The 17,565-nt window shown below is 43.7% G+C and overlaps 1 protein-coding gene across 3 annotated transcripts in view; it reads right to left on the bottom strand.

Moving 5' to 3' along the window:
• The window catches only part of NABP1 (nucleic acid binding protein 1), a 40,739-nt gene extending 28,049 nt beyond the window's left edge, over positions 1-12,690 (bottom strand). For 2 of the 3 annotated variants that reach the window (XM_078680406.1, XM_078680407.1), the window contains exons 1-4: positions 12,582-12,690; positions 12,088-12,468; positions 9,445-9,583; positions 904-975 (exon numbers count right to left, since the gene is read on the bottom strand). In XM_078680406.1, the coding sequence (XP_078536532.1) occupies positions 904-975; positions 9,445-9,583; positions 12,088-12,178 (302 nt within the window). In that variant the 5' untranslated portion in view covers positions 12,179-12,468; positions 12,582-12,690. Of the gene's footprint in view, positions 1-903; positions 976-9,444; positions 9,584-12,087 lie in introns of all 3 variants that reach the window. The other variant, XM_078680408.1, reaches the window with a different exon arrangement.
• Between the last annotated feature and the right edge of the window lie 4,875 nt (positions 12,691-17,565).

Raw genomic sequence — 17,565 nt, 5'->3', positions numbered from 1 at the left:
TATCCTATTTACACAGAGGAACCCATCATTTCACATTCTGGGTACTTTGTACAAAAAGGAATAGAACTGCAGAACCCCAACTTAGTCCTAGGGTTTTGGTAGTTCATGAAATCAGTGCGTGTGAAGGACAGGAGATCACGTGGTCTATAAAGTGCAGGGTGCTCCTGGAAGGCCTGGGCAGTGAACTTTGCTCCGTTCGCAGAGTTTTCTGCACTCTGGACCTCGCGAAGTGCAGAAACCTATGCTTCGCGATGTGCAGCAGAGTTTTTTCCCAGCTTGCGATCGGTAAGTTCGCGAGCGGGAGCTGCCGCTTGGGTAGAATTTCTACCTGAGCTGCAGGAATACCAGCACAAACTGCAGTTTGCATTGCACTCCGCCACTCACGGAACCGCAGAGATTTTTTGTAATTTTGCGGTGTTTTGCCAAGCAAAACTCCGCAAACTACACCCATGACTGGTTCTTTGGCATGTCCTGCCTTTTGTACCAACAAAAGCAAGCGGTTTGGCAAGTGTGAAAGCTGTCCCCTCGTTTGTGAGCGCTTCCCAGACCTGCACTCCTTCCTGCTATTGTCTGAAGAACAAAAACTGACTGACTTAGCTGGAGGCCATGATGACCAGCAGAAGCCTCAGTGGGGACTGAACTGCATCTGTGGCTACAACTGCTCTGCATATTTGCGTAAAACTGAAAGCAGTTATTCCTCATTCGTTCCTTATGCATTACTTACCTGCAGCCTTGCACTGCATGCCCACAGCTACAATGAGACTCAAGGGGGTGGGCACACAAGAGGGGTCACAATAGATTTACCTACACCAGCTTCTAAATCGGTCCATCTGATAAACATTTGATGGAGTGAATGAAGTATTTCAAGAAAAATAAGGAAGCCGAAAAAGTTTCAATACTTACTCCCCAATTTTCTGAAGCCCTCCTCCTCTTCCTGTGTAGAGAGTCAGGCATCCTTTCCACATCGAAGCATACCTAGAGAAACCCAGTGTAAAATAGTTATGTTCCCACAAATCATCCAAGGGTCAAAAGCCACGTTTTAGCGGCAGACTTTCCAAAAAGCTTGATTTAACAAGCAGTGGCAAATGCATTAGGTTTCACCTATGCGATTAATAATGTTTCACCTATGCGATTAATAATGTGCTGTTTTTTGTCGTAAGTTGTAGCTTGCTGTGTGTTAAAGTGTTATGACTTATGTACAAAAAGGCAATATTTTATGCTGTTAGTAGTGGTATAGTCAGGGTAAGCAATAGCAATATTTTGAAAAATGAAAGAGAAGTAATTTATCTAACAACAATATTGTGAATTTAGGAGTTATGACAACTTTTGGGCCTGGTGCCACTGCATCTGCTGCACCATTTAAATCATGACGCTGTTGTCTGCAAAGCAACTGCACTTGTGGTTGCCTGTTTAGTAGTAAAATATTTTAGAACACAAGAGCAGCCCATACGTCCCTGTGAGTTGGGTAAGTACAAAAGCACAAAACAAGGTTCACAAGGAACTCATTTATCTTGATCAGTACACATTCTGCAACTCAAGTAGTTGCTCTGATTAATTCGTAGCCAGAGTTTCTTATTCATTCATGACCCTCCAGCGAGTCGCAGTGTTATTTGCATTAATATTCTATACACACACACACGTATTTGAAAAAGCCCACACACACCTTTATTTTAGGTATACCTGACTTCAGCCAAAGTAGGTAATTTTATTATGCAGTTATAGTCTGTATCACAGACGTATTCCTAATAGATAAGTCATTAAAATATTTACATATCATTACACATTCGGAGTAGTATTGTGAACCCCAGTGGAGTGACCATTACGTATTTTAGGGAGTATTGTGTGGCAAAGTGAAACAAAAAAAGGAAAAAAGGTTATTGGTGAAGTACAAAAGGACGAGCTTAATACAGTGATGGTAATTTAATTTAGGCTCTCTTGTCTGGTGTTGGCGGCGTTTTGACCCTCTCTAGATAAGGGACCTCTTCAGGACTGTTTCTGGTCATTAAAAGGGGGGGAAGGATGTAATTGCGGATCTAAGGAAATACATGATAATTAAGAGGGCTTATAAAGTGTGTGTACTGTGGTTTACCAGTACAGCACAGATGGGTACTGTGGTAGAATCCAGAATGTCAGATGAGACACTAAGTACAGGAACGGTAGTTATCCACATCTGTATTCAGAGAAACACCCATTTAGTAGTGTAACCGTAATATTAGTGCACATTGTGTGAAGTTGGTCTGGTATATGCTGTCCACTATTCTAGTGGCCACCTTGCACCAGTCCAAACGACCCTTATTGATGGTAGCTTTAAAGACAGCTATCCTAGTGGTAGCTGTGGAGAGCAGCCTTCAGGCTAAGTCTTGAAGGAATATAAAGCAGCTTGTTTTACCAGTCTATAATCTCATGAATGACCAATTGAAAGGAGAACCACACCAGGTGTGTGTGTGTGTATATATATATATATATATAAAAATAAAATATATGTATTTATTCTAAACACATCCCTTTAGTCTCTTATAAGTCTAGAGGCAAAAGTATATTCAGTAAACTTATTTAGCACACTGTAAATTAGCACAATATATGTTGAGCCCTAGGGGCGTACCAAACAATATATTAAGAAAGTAGTACAAGAACCAAGACTGACTGATACAAGGCCTAGAGCCTTTAGAAACCCTGGGGCCACCAGAAACCATCCACAGGGGACCCACGGGGGACATGTGCAGAGTCTAAACACAGTTGCGAATCACCATTAACTTCCATGGCGAAAGTCGCGGTTGGAAAATTACAGATTAAGGACACTTAGAAGAGGACTTTAAGCAAACCCCTTTAGAACTAGGAGGTTCTAGAGTCATCACCCATGGGAGCAAAGGAGTACTAGAGTTACCTCACCCAGGGAAGCCGGGTGCATAGGTATCTTTTCATGACGGTTTTTGATGTCGATTTCAATGGCGAGCTGCTGAAAAATGCTGCAGGCGACCAAGTGCGAAGTGTCCGGGTGGATCGGAGATGTGAAGAACCTGAAAGCAGAGGGGATAGAGTCTGAGTCACTTGCCAGTGACCAGGAGGGCGATGAGGATGCCCACCAATGTCGGGTGATGTCAGGTGGAGAAGGTGAAGCTTGATTCTTCAGCCACGAGGACCAGAAGGCGTCGCGGATGACCAGAAGCTGGATTCGAGCTGTCCCATGTAGGATGTAGAGTGCTGCAGTGTCGGTTTCCGGATTGGACCCAACAAGCCTTGGCAACAGCAACCCACGCAGAAAGCATAGATTGGCTTTGGTGCAAACCAGCAAGGTCTGAGTGACTCACCCTTTGGAGGAGAGTCAGGGCACATCTGGAGCAACCAGGAAAGCCCAAGAAACAGAAGTTACCTTCGTGGGGACCCACCAGTCAACGGACCAGGGATCGCGAAGGAGCCTTGAGCGGAAATGCTAGAAGCAGGCCCACGGAACACTCGTGGAGTGTAGGGCCACAATTTTCGGTGCAGATGGTGCTTGGGAATTGGACTACAAGTAGTCCAGTGCACAACTTTGGGAAAGCTTGTGAAGTTGATGCACTAGCAAATGTGCACGGTGTCCAGTAGTTCCGGTCCTACATCACTCGTGAGGGCTGCGGGTCTCAGCTTTGCTGTGATCTTTTGTCAGCCTCTGAGAAGTCTGGAAGTCCGTGTCCTGAGTCGCAAATCCATCTGGAGCTTTGGAAATGCAGACAGGCAAGATGCGTCTTTGGTGCCTGTTTGAACAGGGGAGTCACTCCTTGACCCCAAGGGAGATTCTTCTGTCTTCTAGTCGATGTAGAATGTCGAAGTTCCAGGATATATGTTGCAGAGTTTCATCCAGGTGTAATCTGAAGTCCTAAGGACTGGGGTCCCATACTTATACTAAGTTAGGGGGTTGGACATACTCTGGGGACCCACCTATGGGACGGGGTGGCTACACCCCATTCCCTTTGTCCGGTTTCGTGCCAGAGGAGGGGCTGAGTGCCCCTGCAACCGGTTTGAACTGGGATATGCACAGGGACACCAAGTGTGCCCCCAGCCTGTCTGAAAAACATTCTATGAATGCGAACTGGGATATGCACAGGGACACCAAGTGTGCCCCCAGCCTGTCTGAAAAACATTCTATGAATGCACCCACCCAGCCTCAATACACTAAAGCCTGTATGGGAGGTGGTTACACATCCCTGTGACAGGAAACCTATTGTCCAGGCCTCCATAGCCAGAGTTTCGTCCAGCAGCAGGAGGTCAGACTCAACAATTTTTTTATGCTAGGGCTCTTTTAAACTATTACCTGTTAGGTAAGTGTGTACATGGCTTCTCCCTCTAGAAGGGAGAAATTCTACCACCGCCAGGACTGGCGGGGGTAGGATTCCAAAGTGGTTGACACCAAACACAACATGTTTCCATGCAGCCATTCCAAAGTTAGCATTTACTGAGAGGTTATAATGCACTTACGAGTATATGGTCTGGCTGCATCACAGAACAGCCTCAGAATAGATTCTGAAAGCAGCAGAGGGGTCCTGCTCATGCAAAACTAAGCACTCTGCCTTCGGGATTGATAAGACCTGCCATAGGAGTGATTTATAGGTTTATATGTGTCCGTGATTAAAGGTAGATATAGGTAACCTATATCATAGTAATGGGAGCATGCACCACCTTACCCAGGCTGCAGTAGCAGACCGGTGGTGCCATTTTGGAAGCTTCCCAGGGGTGGCATAATACATGCTTCAGCCCTTGGTAGGCCTCTGGTGCACCTATGCCCTTAGTACCTAAGGTACCATATACTAGGGACTCACAAGGGTAACCCAGTAACCAATCTGGAGTGTACCTTATGTACATGCAATCATTTTAGAGAGGAAGCAGCTAGACTGGGGTCCTGGTTAGTAGGGCTCCAGCCAGACTAAAGTCGAAAAACAGTGAAACGCCAGCAAAAAGTGAGGGTGACCATAGTAAGCAGATCCTACTCTCCTACACACACACCAAGATTCCTACTTCCCGTCAGCACGCCTTCAATACCGGGCAGCTCTGCCGACTCGCACACTGAAGTCTATTGTGACCGACAGCAGTAAGGTGACACCAAGTAAGTTATGCGCACTTGAGTATTACCGCTTTCTTAACTTAGATTTCATGCCCACAATCATATACCCTTAATTTTTCAGCGTGGATTAAAACGTGTGGAGCCAAGTAGTGGGTTCTACTTGTATCTTAATCGAGGCATCACGGACAATACATTAATAACAGCGTAGAGACGCTTAGTGTCATCGCTGTGGGTTCTACCAAATACCCAAAGTGTACCAGTTACACTTGGCTGGACATTTCATGAGAGTTGCCTCTTGTTATCACCTCGGTGTGCACTAATATTACGGTAACACTACTAAATGAGTTTCTCTGAATATAGGTCTGGATAACTACCGTTCCTGTACTTTGTGTCTCATCTGACATTCTGGATTCTACCATAGTACCCATCTGTACTGGTAAGACACAGTACACACACTTTATAAGCCCTCTTCATTATCATGTATTTCCTTAGACCCCCAATTACATCCTTTCCCCCCTTTCAGTCCCCAGAAACACAGTCCTGAAGAGAGTCCGCATCTAGAGAGGGTCCAAACGCCGTCGACACCAGACAAAAGAGCCTAAATTAAGTTTTCACCACTATATTAAGCTCCCTTTTTTTGCTTCACTATGTCACACAATACTCACTAACACAGGTTATGGTCACTCCACTGGGGCTCACAATACCACTGCGAATGTGTAATCATATGTAAATATTTTAATGACATATATAAGGAATAAGTCTGTGATACCTAACTGCAATAATAAAATTATCTTCCTTGGCTGAAATCAGGTATACCTAAAATAAAGGTGTGTGGGCTTTTTCAAATACATGTGTGTATACAATATTAATGCAAATAACACTGCGACTTGGAGTGTCATGAATGAATAAGATAAATTCTGGCTATGATTTAATCAGAGCAACTACTTGAGTTGCAGATTGTGTACTGATCAAGATAAAGGAGTTTCATGTGAACATTGTTTTGTGCTTGGAATGGTGCCAAGACTCGGTGAAATATTTTGGCATCCATGTCCACCTGGACACCACTCAAATTATACGCTTAAACTATGGACAGACCTTCCAAAAACTGGAGGAACAGGTGGACAGATGGCTGAGATTACCCTGGTCTCTAGCGGGCAGACTGGCCATTAAAAATGGTGGTGCTTCCCAAATTTTTACATCTCTTTATTAATATTCCAGTGCCCCTCTCGGACAGATTCTTCGCACTCTGCGGACACTCATGATCTGCCCGATATGGGGTGGTAAGCGGCCCCACGTTCGCTGGTTCACATTAACCCTACCGTTAGACAGAGGGGGTTTTAACATACCGGATTTCCAACTGTATTACTTGGTGGCTCAATGTCACTAGACGCACGCTTGGTTTCACCCAGACTCTCGTATTCAGTCAGTTTCTAAAACCAGAGGCGGGCCTGGCTCTCCCAGATAAACTGAGCGAGGTGCTACCAGGGGGGTTTCCACGGGACAGACTAGATATCCAGACAGTGTCCACTACCGCTTGGGCGTGGTGCAAGCTGAGAAAGCGCACAAGGGCCTCATTTCTATACTCCTCCGCACTACTGATACCCAACGCAAGATGGTTCCCACTCACACAAGAAGAAATACAGCGCACATTGATTTCACTAGACATAGTAAAGATAGGCGATCTGTTCCCTGTTTTCGCCACAGACAAGGACAATAGACTCACTGACTGCAGCTTCATGACCCGATTCCCAATAAGACGAGTGAAATCCTCGCTCCGCACAGCATTCCCCACATACCCTGTTGAACCAGACTCGTTTCCCCCCACCCTTACTCTGGTTTTGGAGAGCCCTAGCTGCGCGCACCTTATTTCCAAAATGTACACGGCCTGCGCCCATCTGCTCCCTGTGGATGGCTCCAAACTTAGACAAGACTGGGATGAAGATACGGGAGGGGCGATTTTAGACAAACAATGGGAGAGATGTTGTAGGGCCATAAAGGACATCTCGCTTAACAGCCGTCATAACTTACTACATTTCAAATTTCCCTGCCTCGCCGATTTTACACCAGACATGGCCCACAAGATTGATGCCACTAAGTCACACAACTGTCTAAAATGCGCTACCCCACATGCTGGCTTTCTACACCAGGCGTGGTCCTGTCCTCGTTTGCAGACCTACTGGGCAGCGGTGCATGAGACGCTGGGGAAAATAATTGAAGCTTCCACTTGCCCCCCTTCCCGAAATTGCACTCAGATATACAGTCCAGATTCCCAAGAAAGTAAGGAGATTAGCGTCATTGGGGCTCCTGCTGGCAAAAAGTTGCCATACACTAGGGCAGGAGAACGACCCCGAAACTGCAAGATTGGCTGAGAAGCATGGTATACTGCAACACCAATGCTGAGATATATGCCAGTCTTATTCCATCAACTATACCCCAAAGACATAAGGGGACCGCTGAGGGCACATCTGGACACAACTAAGCGTGCTTCCAAAACACATGTAGGCAATGGCATAGTGCCAGAGGGAGTGGGCTGAGGGAGAGGTTCTGGTTCTACGATCTCACTGCACAACGTGCGGGACCACGGTGAGAGGCAGCGGCTCAGAGCTATTAGAAATCCATGGACAACCCTAAACCTTACAACTTGGAAGAGGTCCGTGGGAGGGGGTTGGTTGGGGAGGGTTGAGCACAGGTGTTGGCTGAGGGTTCTCTCTATTGATGGATGTCATATACACTGTTGTACCAAAAATGTTAGGCAGTGTATTGGTTTGGTTGCAAAGAGACTATATGCAATGTGAATTATCTCCTTTATTTGAAAAATAAAGTGTTAAAAAAACATTGTTTTGTGCTTTAGTAGTAAAATATAGTATAGCTCTTATGATAACTATTTTTTTACGTGAATGTTTAAGACAGCACTTAGAATTTGATCGTAATGACCAAAAAGATTAAGTTGGAATAAATCAATACAATAATGCCTACAAAGTGCAAAGAAAGGTACGGATGCATGAATAGGAAATGCCACAAATGTTCTTAGGGCAAGGCATCTGCCTTACAGAACTAAGTAATAAAAAGCAAGCATTCCAGCATAGTTCGAAGCGGTCTGCCTTTTCCCTGTGAAGAGATCAAATCTTGACAGTGAATGGGGCTTAAACAGTGTGAACAGCCCTAGCAGAAGTATTGTAAATGCGAGCAGCCAGAGGAAGATAAAAAAAAATCCACACACAAGCAAAGGAAAACTAATTTGGGCATGAGAACTGATGAACCACCTTTTAATATGTATATTAAATACAAGAGATTTCACAAGCACAGGCAAGAGATGTGCAGGTGAAACCTAAACAGGCAGGAAAGGTCATTAAATAGTGGTTAATAGGAAAATAACACTGCCAGCTGACAAACCTTAAAGGGGGAATCGAGGTAAAACCAGCCGCCCTGCTTACTTACCATAAATGTACTTGTGTACACCATTTTTTAGTAGTCAAGGAAGGAAAAGGGCAAAACGTGTACTTGAAAGTTACTGTTTGACGCACAACCAATCACAACGCTGCAGCCCTGGAGATGTTCTCCATGCAGGCTGTAATACAGCCTGCATAGAGAACATGCGAAGTGCGCATGACTGTGGCCAGCACAAGAGACCGGTCAAACATTATGTAGTAACCTGTATTGTAATTATCCTGTTACTTTCTCCCTAGCTGCTCAGCCAGAGTGAATGTGCCGCATGGAATGATGTTGGTTTTTTTTAAGTGCTGCCAAGTCCGCATTGCCAAGGGAGGTAGGGCAGAGCAACCATACATTTTCCATTGATGTATAGCTCCAGCCTTGGAGGAGCACTGTTGACACAAAATGCCATATCAGCCAGTGGGCAGGAATAAAGGTGTCAGGCTGCCACAGCTAGGCCACCAACACCTTAGCCACTGGGTGGCCAACATGCCCAACCATGAATTAGACCAGTAATCTCAAACTACAAAATGATGAGGTATTGACCAGATGAAGGAGCCTGCTTCTTGGCCTACGTGTTCCAATATTCATATGTATGGCACTTGGAGTACAAGAAATGCTTACCACACCAGTGCAAATCTGAACAGAAGTATTTTTTAAAGAAAATTAATATTCTGAAAACATCATTTAGAATTAAAGCAACCATTTTGTATACTGGTTTAATTCTGGAAAGAGCAAACAAATGTAACTAATTATAAAGTGAATTGACCAAAGGGAAATGTTTAGCTTTCTGATAAAATATGAAACGTACTGCCAGTTTTAGCAACACGTGCCAAATGGTCGAGTCCCTACCTCAGGAACTACAATATTATGTCGGTCTTAGTGATTTAGTTCCTACGATTTTCATGAATGTAGCTGTAGATTCATCTTTCCATTACACCCCTATCCCCCGCCATATAATCCCTATAAACACATACCCTCTGATTAAACGGATAATGTCCCCAGGCTGGATCAGGGTGCCAATCTCATCCCATACCGAAATGGTAATACTGCCCGTCTTATCAGCAACCTTGCAAGATCTAACTTCATGGCCATCTTTGGTTTTGGTAACCATGCCTGGAAAATGATTAAAGAGGAAAAACAAATGGGTGCAAATACATAAATACATTCACTTTTACCAAATGATCGCTGCCAGGGGGGTAATTCAAACTCAGCATTTAGGTCAGCTGGTTCTAGGGTTACCAAAAGACTTCATGGGGACACTACTTTTCCTCTCTGGCCGTTGCTTTTAGAAGTCATTGTTTTTTAGTGTGAGGGTCCAATCTGTTCATTTGAACAGGCCCAACAGTACCCTTCGCAAAAAGTAGGTTCTTGCTTAATGAAAGCCCAGGCCTGTCCAAATAGTGTCCAGGTCACATCATTCATCTATAATGTTACTTACCGGTTGCCTCATGCCACTAAGAACAACATGTACCAATCCACTGCTTTCTTTTTTTCAAATCCCTGTTTTAAGATGTTTTAGTCCAATTTATTTTAGTCCAATTTGTTTAGTTGAAATAAGTCTGGACTACAGCTCCTAGAATGCTATCCGTTACAAGTTTAGACCTGGTAGACATTGTCCAATTAGCATTGTGTAATCTGATAACTGTTGCCCCTCTGAAGTCATTATGAACATTTCTGAGAACACAGTCACTTTTCATTGTAAAAGAAATCCTTGCTCTGTTACCAGAGTATTAATTGGCCGCTCATACCTGACACCAAAAGATGGAGGTTTGTTAACATTCCAAAGGGAGGTGAAAATGCCCAGATTTAGGGTTATTCTATTTGGTCGGTGAATTTTGGGTTTTATCTTTGTCCGTGATAATCGAGCTTTAAGACCAGGTCAGGGAGTAGTGAGTCAAAGCTAGGTAGGAGGAAAGAGCTATTGTGCGATAGTTTATATGGTCATTTTGTTACACAAGGGAACCCAAGGAAGCAATATGCTAGGGACCTTAGGGAGTTATGTCTTTACACAGGACAGTGGTCCCTAGACACATTTGAATTTTCAAAAATAAATATAGGCTAAATAGACACTATATTCATTGACCAGCCAGTCAGTTTTAATTTCAGATGAATAAAATATACAAAAAAACAAGTGTGACACCAGCCGATGTCTAACTAGCACACTTAAGAAGGGGACAAACAAGAATATTTGAGGCAATTTAACCAGTCTGTGTATTAAAATTCACAATCAGACAATATGAATTACACACTATTGCTAGCGTTAATTAGCACAGTTCATACACACATAGTGTGACAAAGTCGATGACGTTTTCGAACCTATTGATTATTCAAGGTTCATCTTCAGGACATTAAATATATGCCTTCTCATTTAAAAAGTCACGGTAAACTTTTGTAGCCCATGCTTTAAGGCTTATATGAAAGCCGTAATCTTAGATGTTAAAATTTTGGTCCGCCGAATTTAGGGCAAGACTGTGGCAGCATGATGGAAAGGTTGCATAAATATGCAGGGGAACAGGCCGTCAATGCGATCCTCGTCCAAGGGAAGGATCACCCACCTATGCAACCTTTCCATTGTGCTGCCACAGTCTTACCCTAAATTCGGCGGACCAAAATTTTCGAGTGCAGGCAGTCGTCCAGCACCCCTTTTTGCAATGCAGTTTAATAAAAAACGCATTACTAAGAAGGCCGTATCAAACTCGCGCTGTGCGCTACGGGGGAGGGAGCAAATTACACACAGATGAAGTGCATGCTTCGAACTAAACCTTCAGCAGGACAGCCTGGGTGTGGGGATTCTAAGAAGAAGTGTGACACAGCACCCGGGAAGAGAGCAGGAGGGGAAAGTGAAAGGAACAGGAAGGTGAACACGTGTGAAGGACAGCGTGGAGTATTGCAGCATACAGGGCGACTCACCAGCATCCATGAACCACGCTGTGGCAGTGCGAGACTACCACATGAAACCCACTGCCTACCCCGGGCACAGCCGCAACCAGAAGTTACAATGCCACAACCAGTATACAGAAAGTAGTCCTTGCCAGGCCATCATTGACAGAGTACACTTAGCAAGCCCCGTCAGGAATCAGATAAGCCTTCCTACCATAGTAATATAGAAAAGTCAGCAGTCACTGGGCACAGCCATTAACCAAAAACGAAACCGGTTGAGCGCAGTGTCTGCCCACGAAAACCCAAACATGTTGGGGCAGAGCAAGTGCAACCCAGACAACCCAGACAAAGACAACAGCTCCCCACCGAATACATCTTTGCCGAACCGAATACATCTTTGTCAGGGTGTATGTAGCACATCACACCACAGTCACCCACAACACATTGCAAGAAATAGATTCTAAGCGTTTATAATAAATATTACAAAACAGCAAAGTTGCAGCAAGCAGCCCATGAACTAGAACAAAAAAGTGAGAGGGAAGCCACGGTAGGAAGCCGCAACTACAGAAAAAAAATCATGTCAAGATGTTGGTACATGTTAACAGCGCTGCCAGGTTCAGCCAAAATTCAGAAACAAGGGAAAAAATACGGCTACCCAGGCAACGGCTGAAAATGAAAGCCTCTCCTAAGCTGCCGAGTCAAACAGCCCGCGCTGGCAGTGCCCAACCCACACTCACCTATCTCCAGCACTATGAACAGCACATTGAGGTTCTTCAGGCCTGGCTTTATGTCTTTGATTAAGACTTGCCCCTCGGTGATACCATTCATTACGAGGACGGGAAACAGCCGGGCATCCCCGGATGCGGGCAGGGCAATGGCACACGAAGCCCGATCACAGGAGGAGCAGACACCAATCGGTTTCTCTGGCGATTGTCTGCCGACAGCCTAGGGTGGATGGCCAACAAAAGGAAAGAGCGGTCAGCTCAGGTGTCCCTGCTGGCTCAGGGTGTGGTGGGCAGACGTCGGTCACTGCGGTCAGTCTTGGATAGATGTGGAGTGCAGTAGCGCTTAGCTGCCGGTTTCGAGTGAATGTTGAATACGAAACTACTTAAAGTGCCCTAGAAAGAGAAGGAAAGGAGTTTAACATGAACTTTGGAATTTAAGAAGAGATAGCCTATTCGAAGAGCTCATTTCCGTAAGTACAGGGTGCGGATAAGAACTTGTAACGTACGTTTTAGTACTGCGTGCTTCTGACACAACTACTACTACCACCACCACACGTCCACAAATAACGCCCGCATAGACCTGACAAACTACCTACTCTGACTGCTCCATGCGCTAGAACCTCGGCTTATAAGAACGTAGACGCGACCATTTTACAGCTCACTGTAAAAGTACAACAGTGAGGAAATTAAACCCCTCATTAAAGAAACTATGATTTTATTTTCGTTTCACGTTGGTGGCTTGCACAAGTACTGGGGTCCGGGGTACCTACAAAGGAGACAATGGAATAACCATTCCTTTATTGTGAAGTTATTGGGAAATGGAACAGTCCAACCATCTGACCCGCCCTTTGTGACGCGCCGGCTCCCTGCTGATTGGTCAAACAGGGCTCCCATTGTTTCGTTCTCGAGTTTGGTTCTTTCGCAATTTCGTCTGCCTTCCAGTGTTGCATTGGGGCGTGTCTGTCTTCTTTCGCTTGTATTTTCACTTTAATGACCATTCTTTTAAACATATTATCGTTTTTCGCAAAACAGTGCAGTCAACCAGAGGATTTGGGGCCAATGCACATAGCTTTGTGTTGGCGATGACCTGATAGCGAATCTTTGGAATTCGGTATTAGGTAATGGCAAACAGCAATGTACAAATGTGTGTTTCACACATTTAGGGAGTCCCATTGGGTCGCAAATAGATCTATTTCACTAACATGCATGAGGTCATGCTCGATTTGCGACCCTCTGGGAATTGCAACAAACATTTGCAATAGGTATCGCATTTGCAATAGTTTAAGTTATTGACATTGCAAATGACAATGCATTTTATGTATGTGTTTGTTTTTAAAACAGATCAATAAAAAACACTCTCATTTACAATGTCCATAGGTTAAACTCACACAAATGCGAGACCTATTGCATTGCTTCCTGTTGCAGCGGAAGAAAGGGAGCGAACGGGGAGGAGAAGGAGTCAACTGTAGTGAGCAGCGCCAATTAAAAGAAAGGGGCGGGTCGCCGTAGTCTATTTTTTCAATATTGTAAGATTTTAATAAGCAGCACAGCACGCCGCCTGTGGCGCGCTGCTTACTAAAAGCTTACAATGTTGAAAAAATAGACTTCGGCGAGCCGTGCGTTCCGTTTCTTCATCGCAGCTCGCTGAAGTCTAATTTTTTCTGTATTGTAAGATTTTGGTAAGCAGTGCAAGTGCTGCTTACTAAAAGCTTATAATATTGAAAAAATAGACTTCACTGTGCAGCAACGAAGAAAAAGAAATGCATGGCTTGTAGAAGTCTATTTTTTTTAAATATTGTAAGATTTTTTTGAGCAGCGCAGCATGCTGCCTGTGGCGCGCTGCTTACTAAAAGCTTACAATATTGAAAAAATAGACTTGGGCTAGCCGCGACTTTCTTTACTTCGTGGCAGCTCCAGTGGCGTAACACAATTCTGGTAAGCAGTTCAGCACACCACATGTGTTGCGCTGTAGGAGAAGCTCATTAAACAAAATAGAGCTGACAGATTGTAAAGTAAAAATAGATGTGACTACACAAGTAAAAGAGCCAGTCTTATGGCAGGTTACAAATGCTGACAATCCGATACTAAGGAGGGACTAGCAAGCCCATTAATGAATCAGAAGCCAACATTTACAAAAGACATTGACACAAGCCAATGAAAAATATGGGCAGAGAGTGGGCGGAACTTCAATTCCATACCTGAATGCAGTGTAGGTTGCAGCTTCTACAGTCAAGGGTGTAGAGCTCGGCAATGGTGTATCTTTGGGGGGAGGGAGGGCCAGAGTTTTTCGCACGAAGCACAGTCCAGGACTAGATGGGCTTGCCTTTGGCTCACCTTTGGGTTTTGAGATCCTCTGTTCTTATAACCACCCTGTCTGAAACCTCTATATCTTTGAAGGGTAAAACAGTGGTTTCAATACCTGTTGGAATCCATCAAAAATTCAGTTTTTTGTTAATAGCTTCCTATTGAGGGATACCAGCTTACAAAACATCTCCTGCCTTTACCGGTCCTGCCGAAAACCATGGACCTGAAGATTTTCCGCAAGGAGATTTTTGCCTTGTCAATGGATGTAAAAGTGGGCACGTATTTACTCAGTTCCTTTGATGAATGCATCACCGAATAGGAGGCTATTTGCTTCCTGACTCGCCTTCATAGTTGTCAGACTTCCCAGTGTAGAATCAATTTTTAAGAGTAAATCTTAAGCTCCTGTGCCATAGCTGCATTTGCGTTTCCTAAAAGGCATTTTGAAATTTGAGTCCAGTTTAATAAGTTAGAAGCATCTGCTTGTGTGCTCTCAAGCTGTGCCTGTTCTGCTAGATCAAGCATCCTCAATAGATAGCTGTTAGATCTAAAACACTGTCTTGGCAATTGGTCCACATCCTGCATCCTGCCTACACCTTTCTCAGGCTCCTTGCCAAATATTGTAAAGAACACTAACGTATTCGGATTCATTGCGGGGGTTGTAGTTATATTTGGCAAGGAAAGGATGTCTCAATATGCGTGACACATATTAGGTGACATGGTCTGATGATGATGTGCCCATTGCGTAGATAAAGAGTGAGGAATCTGGGCTGAGTGAAACATACGCCCACACAGAAAGTCAAATATTGTATTAGTGTCAGTTGAAATATTAGAAAACTCTCCCAAATTATTAAGATAATTTTAACGCCTCTTCTCAAGAGGCCAAGTCCAGACAACATTATCTAGATCATCTTTGTCATAGCCGGCATCAGAGTCGCCCTATGTCATAGTCAGTATCATGAAGTTGGACCATGTGAGTAGGAAGTTGGATTTTATTGGCTGAATTTATAACCTCTCAGCAAGAAGGACCAACATAAGGAGAGATAATTTCCATTGATTTCTATTCAGCTGAAGGAAGCTGTGCTATATGATCAAAAACATGTTGTACTCTTTGTGAATCCACTGTGTCCATAGGTTTAGAGTTCTGTGCCAACATCTTTTGCATGGAAGCCCCAATAGTTTTAGAAATATTAGTCAGTGATCCAGATACAACCTGCTGAACTGAGTCCTTGACAAAGGAATTTACATTGTCTCTGAAAACCTGTACTTCCTTCTCTACACTAAAGGAAATATTCTCTCTAACCATTGTTATAATATATCTGTATATAACAGAGGAAAAACAAAACTTAGAGTGAGAGACAGATTCGAGGGCATACATATTCAGAAATGCAATTATGTTGATAGAGAATATTAAACGAATCCATTAAATTGATCAAAATTGAATACAAATTGTATTAAATTAACTTAACAAGGACATTTAAATAGCAAATAGAAGACAGCAGTCTCGAACTGGAAGAACACTCGCTGGCAGAGGAGGTGGCAGCCAAATTTACTATGCAGAGCCTACCACCTTATGAACTGCAGTGAGGGCCTTCCATTGAAGGCAGAATGGAAATGCCTAGCAGCCAGACTGCAACTCCTGAGCGAATCAATGCACCGTCAATGTGCTCAAGTGCAGGTGCAAAACCACTTTGGACACAAACAGTCCCTTCTATCACATGGTGCGTTATTTTCACAGGGAATTGAGGGTCTCTCTGCACATGTAGATTTCACCTAAGCCTAGCGGAAATATCTGCATATTTCTGGGCAGCAATAGCCGTCCAGTAGTAAGTCTCTACCTTTTAAAAGACAGGGCTAATACTTCTATGACTGAAATTACTACTTGTCACTTCACAATCAAATTTCATGGATATGCCTATAGGTGAAGCTCACCACAACAGAGACAAATATCTCTACCCATGCTATGGAAAACACAGGGTTGAAGAGAATAGAAAAAAAGCACTCACTTGAACTAATTCACAGACACTTGATAATCATTAATCACATAAGCTCATGAATTCAGCCCTCTTCCATGATTTTCGGGCTGTTACATTACTGCTCCAGACTCCAAGATGCATCCAGACCCACTCAAGAGGAAGAGGCACTTCACTAAGAAGGAGGCAGACTGTTGTAATGAAGACTCACACACCATTTAAGGTAGATAGGTGAGTTTAATAGGAGCGCAACAGTTTAGGACCCAACGCCTGCTGAGGGATCCATCAACTGCCCTGAAAGAATACAGAGTCTACAGGCGTAATAGCATTCTAGAATAGCGGGGAGGGAAGAACATGGAAGTAATGCAAAACACAGATAAGTTAAGTATACAGTTTACAACACATCTCCTTTTCTTATAAATCAAACAACTGAAAAGAAAACATATTAATTACAAAGATAGTCATTTAAATAATTGGGAGGTTTGCGGTACCTTGGAAATCTGGAAGTAGTAAGAGGAGGAGGAAGAGAAGAAGAAGATTCAATAATTGTTGATGAAGTGACAGAAGATCTAGAATCTGATGCATCACCACCTCCAGAGCAGAACCTGTCCAAAGAGGAGGAGGGAGCAGATTCATGGGATTCATGGGATAAAAGCATATAACCACTACTATCCCCTTCCTTAGTGGAGAAAGGAGAAACAGGAACAACAGAAACAGGAGTATTTTGTTTACATTTCTGGTATACTGCAACACGTCTCAGATTCCATTTCTCCCCATTATCCAAGAGTACATAATTAGAAAAAACCTTTTTTACAGTAAATGGCCCTCGAAATTTGGACAAACCTTTAGCACATCTCCCAGGTTTAACTTTAACCATATCCCCTTTTGAAATTGTACTGCTCTCAGTTGGAGAAGACTTAGGAATAACAGACCCTTGGTTCAACAAGAGTTGCTTGAACCAAGAAGGAACTAGCTTAGTGCTCGGTGGTCTTCCCCGTAAAATCTCAAAAGGAGACTTCATGGAACTTCCATGCACTGTCGTACGATGAGCATAAACCATCTGCTGAACAATATCAGACACATTGCACCCTCCAGAGACAGCTAATTGTATTGTTCCCTTCACCAGTCTATTTATCCTCTCACACAAACCGTTTCCTTGAGGATTGTAGAGTGAGGTACGGTGATGGGACACACCTGAATTAGAAAGAAAATTCTG

Source organism: Lissotriton helveticus, chromosome 3_1 (assembly GCF_964261635.1).
Source record: "Lissotriton helveticus chromosome 3_1, aLisHel1.1, whole genome shotgun sequence".
Taxonomy (NCBI): Eukaryota; Metazoa; Chordata; class Amphibia; order Caudata; family Salamandridae; genus Lissotriton; species Lissotriton helveticus.
The sequence above is the reverse complement of the archived record's forward strand: the minus strand, read 5'-3'. Positions and strand labels throughout refer to the sequence as shown.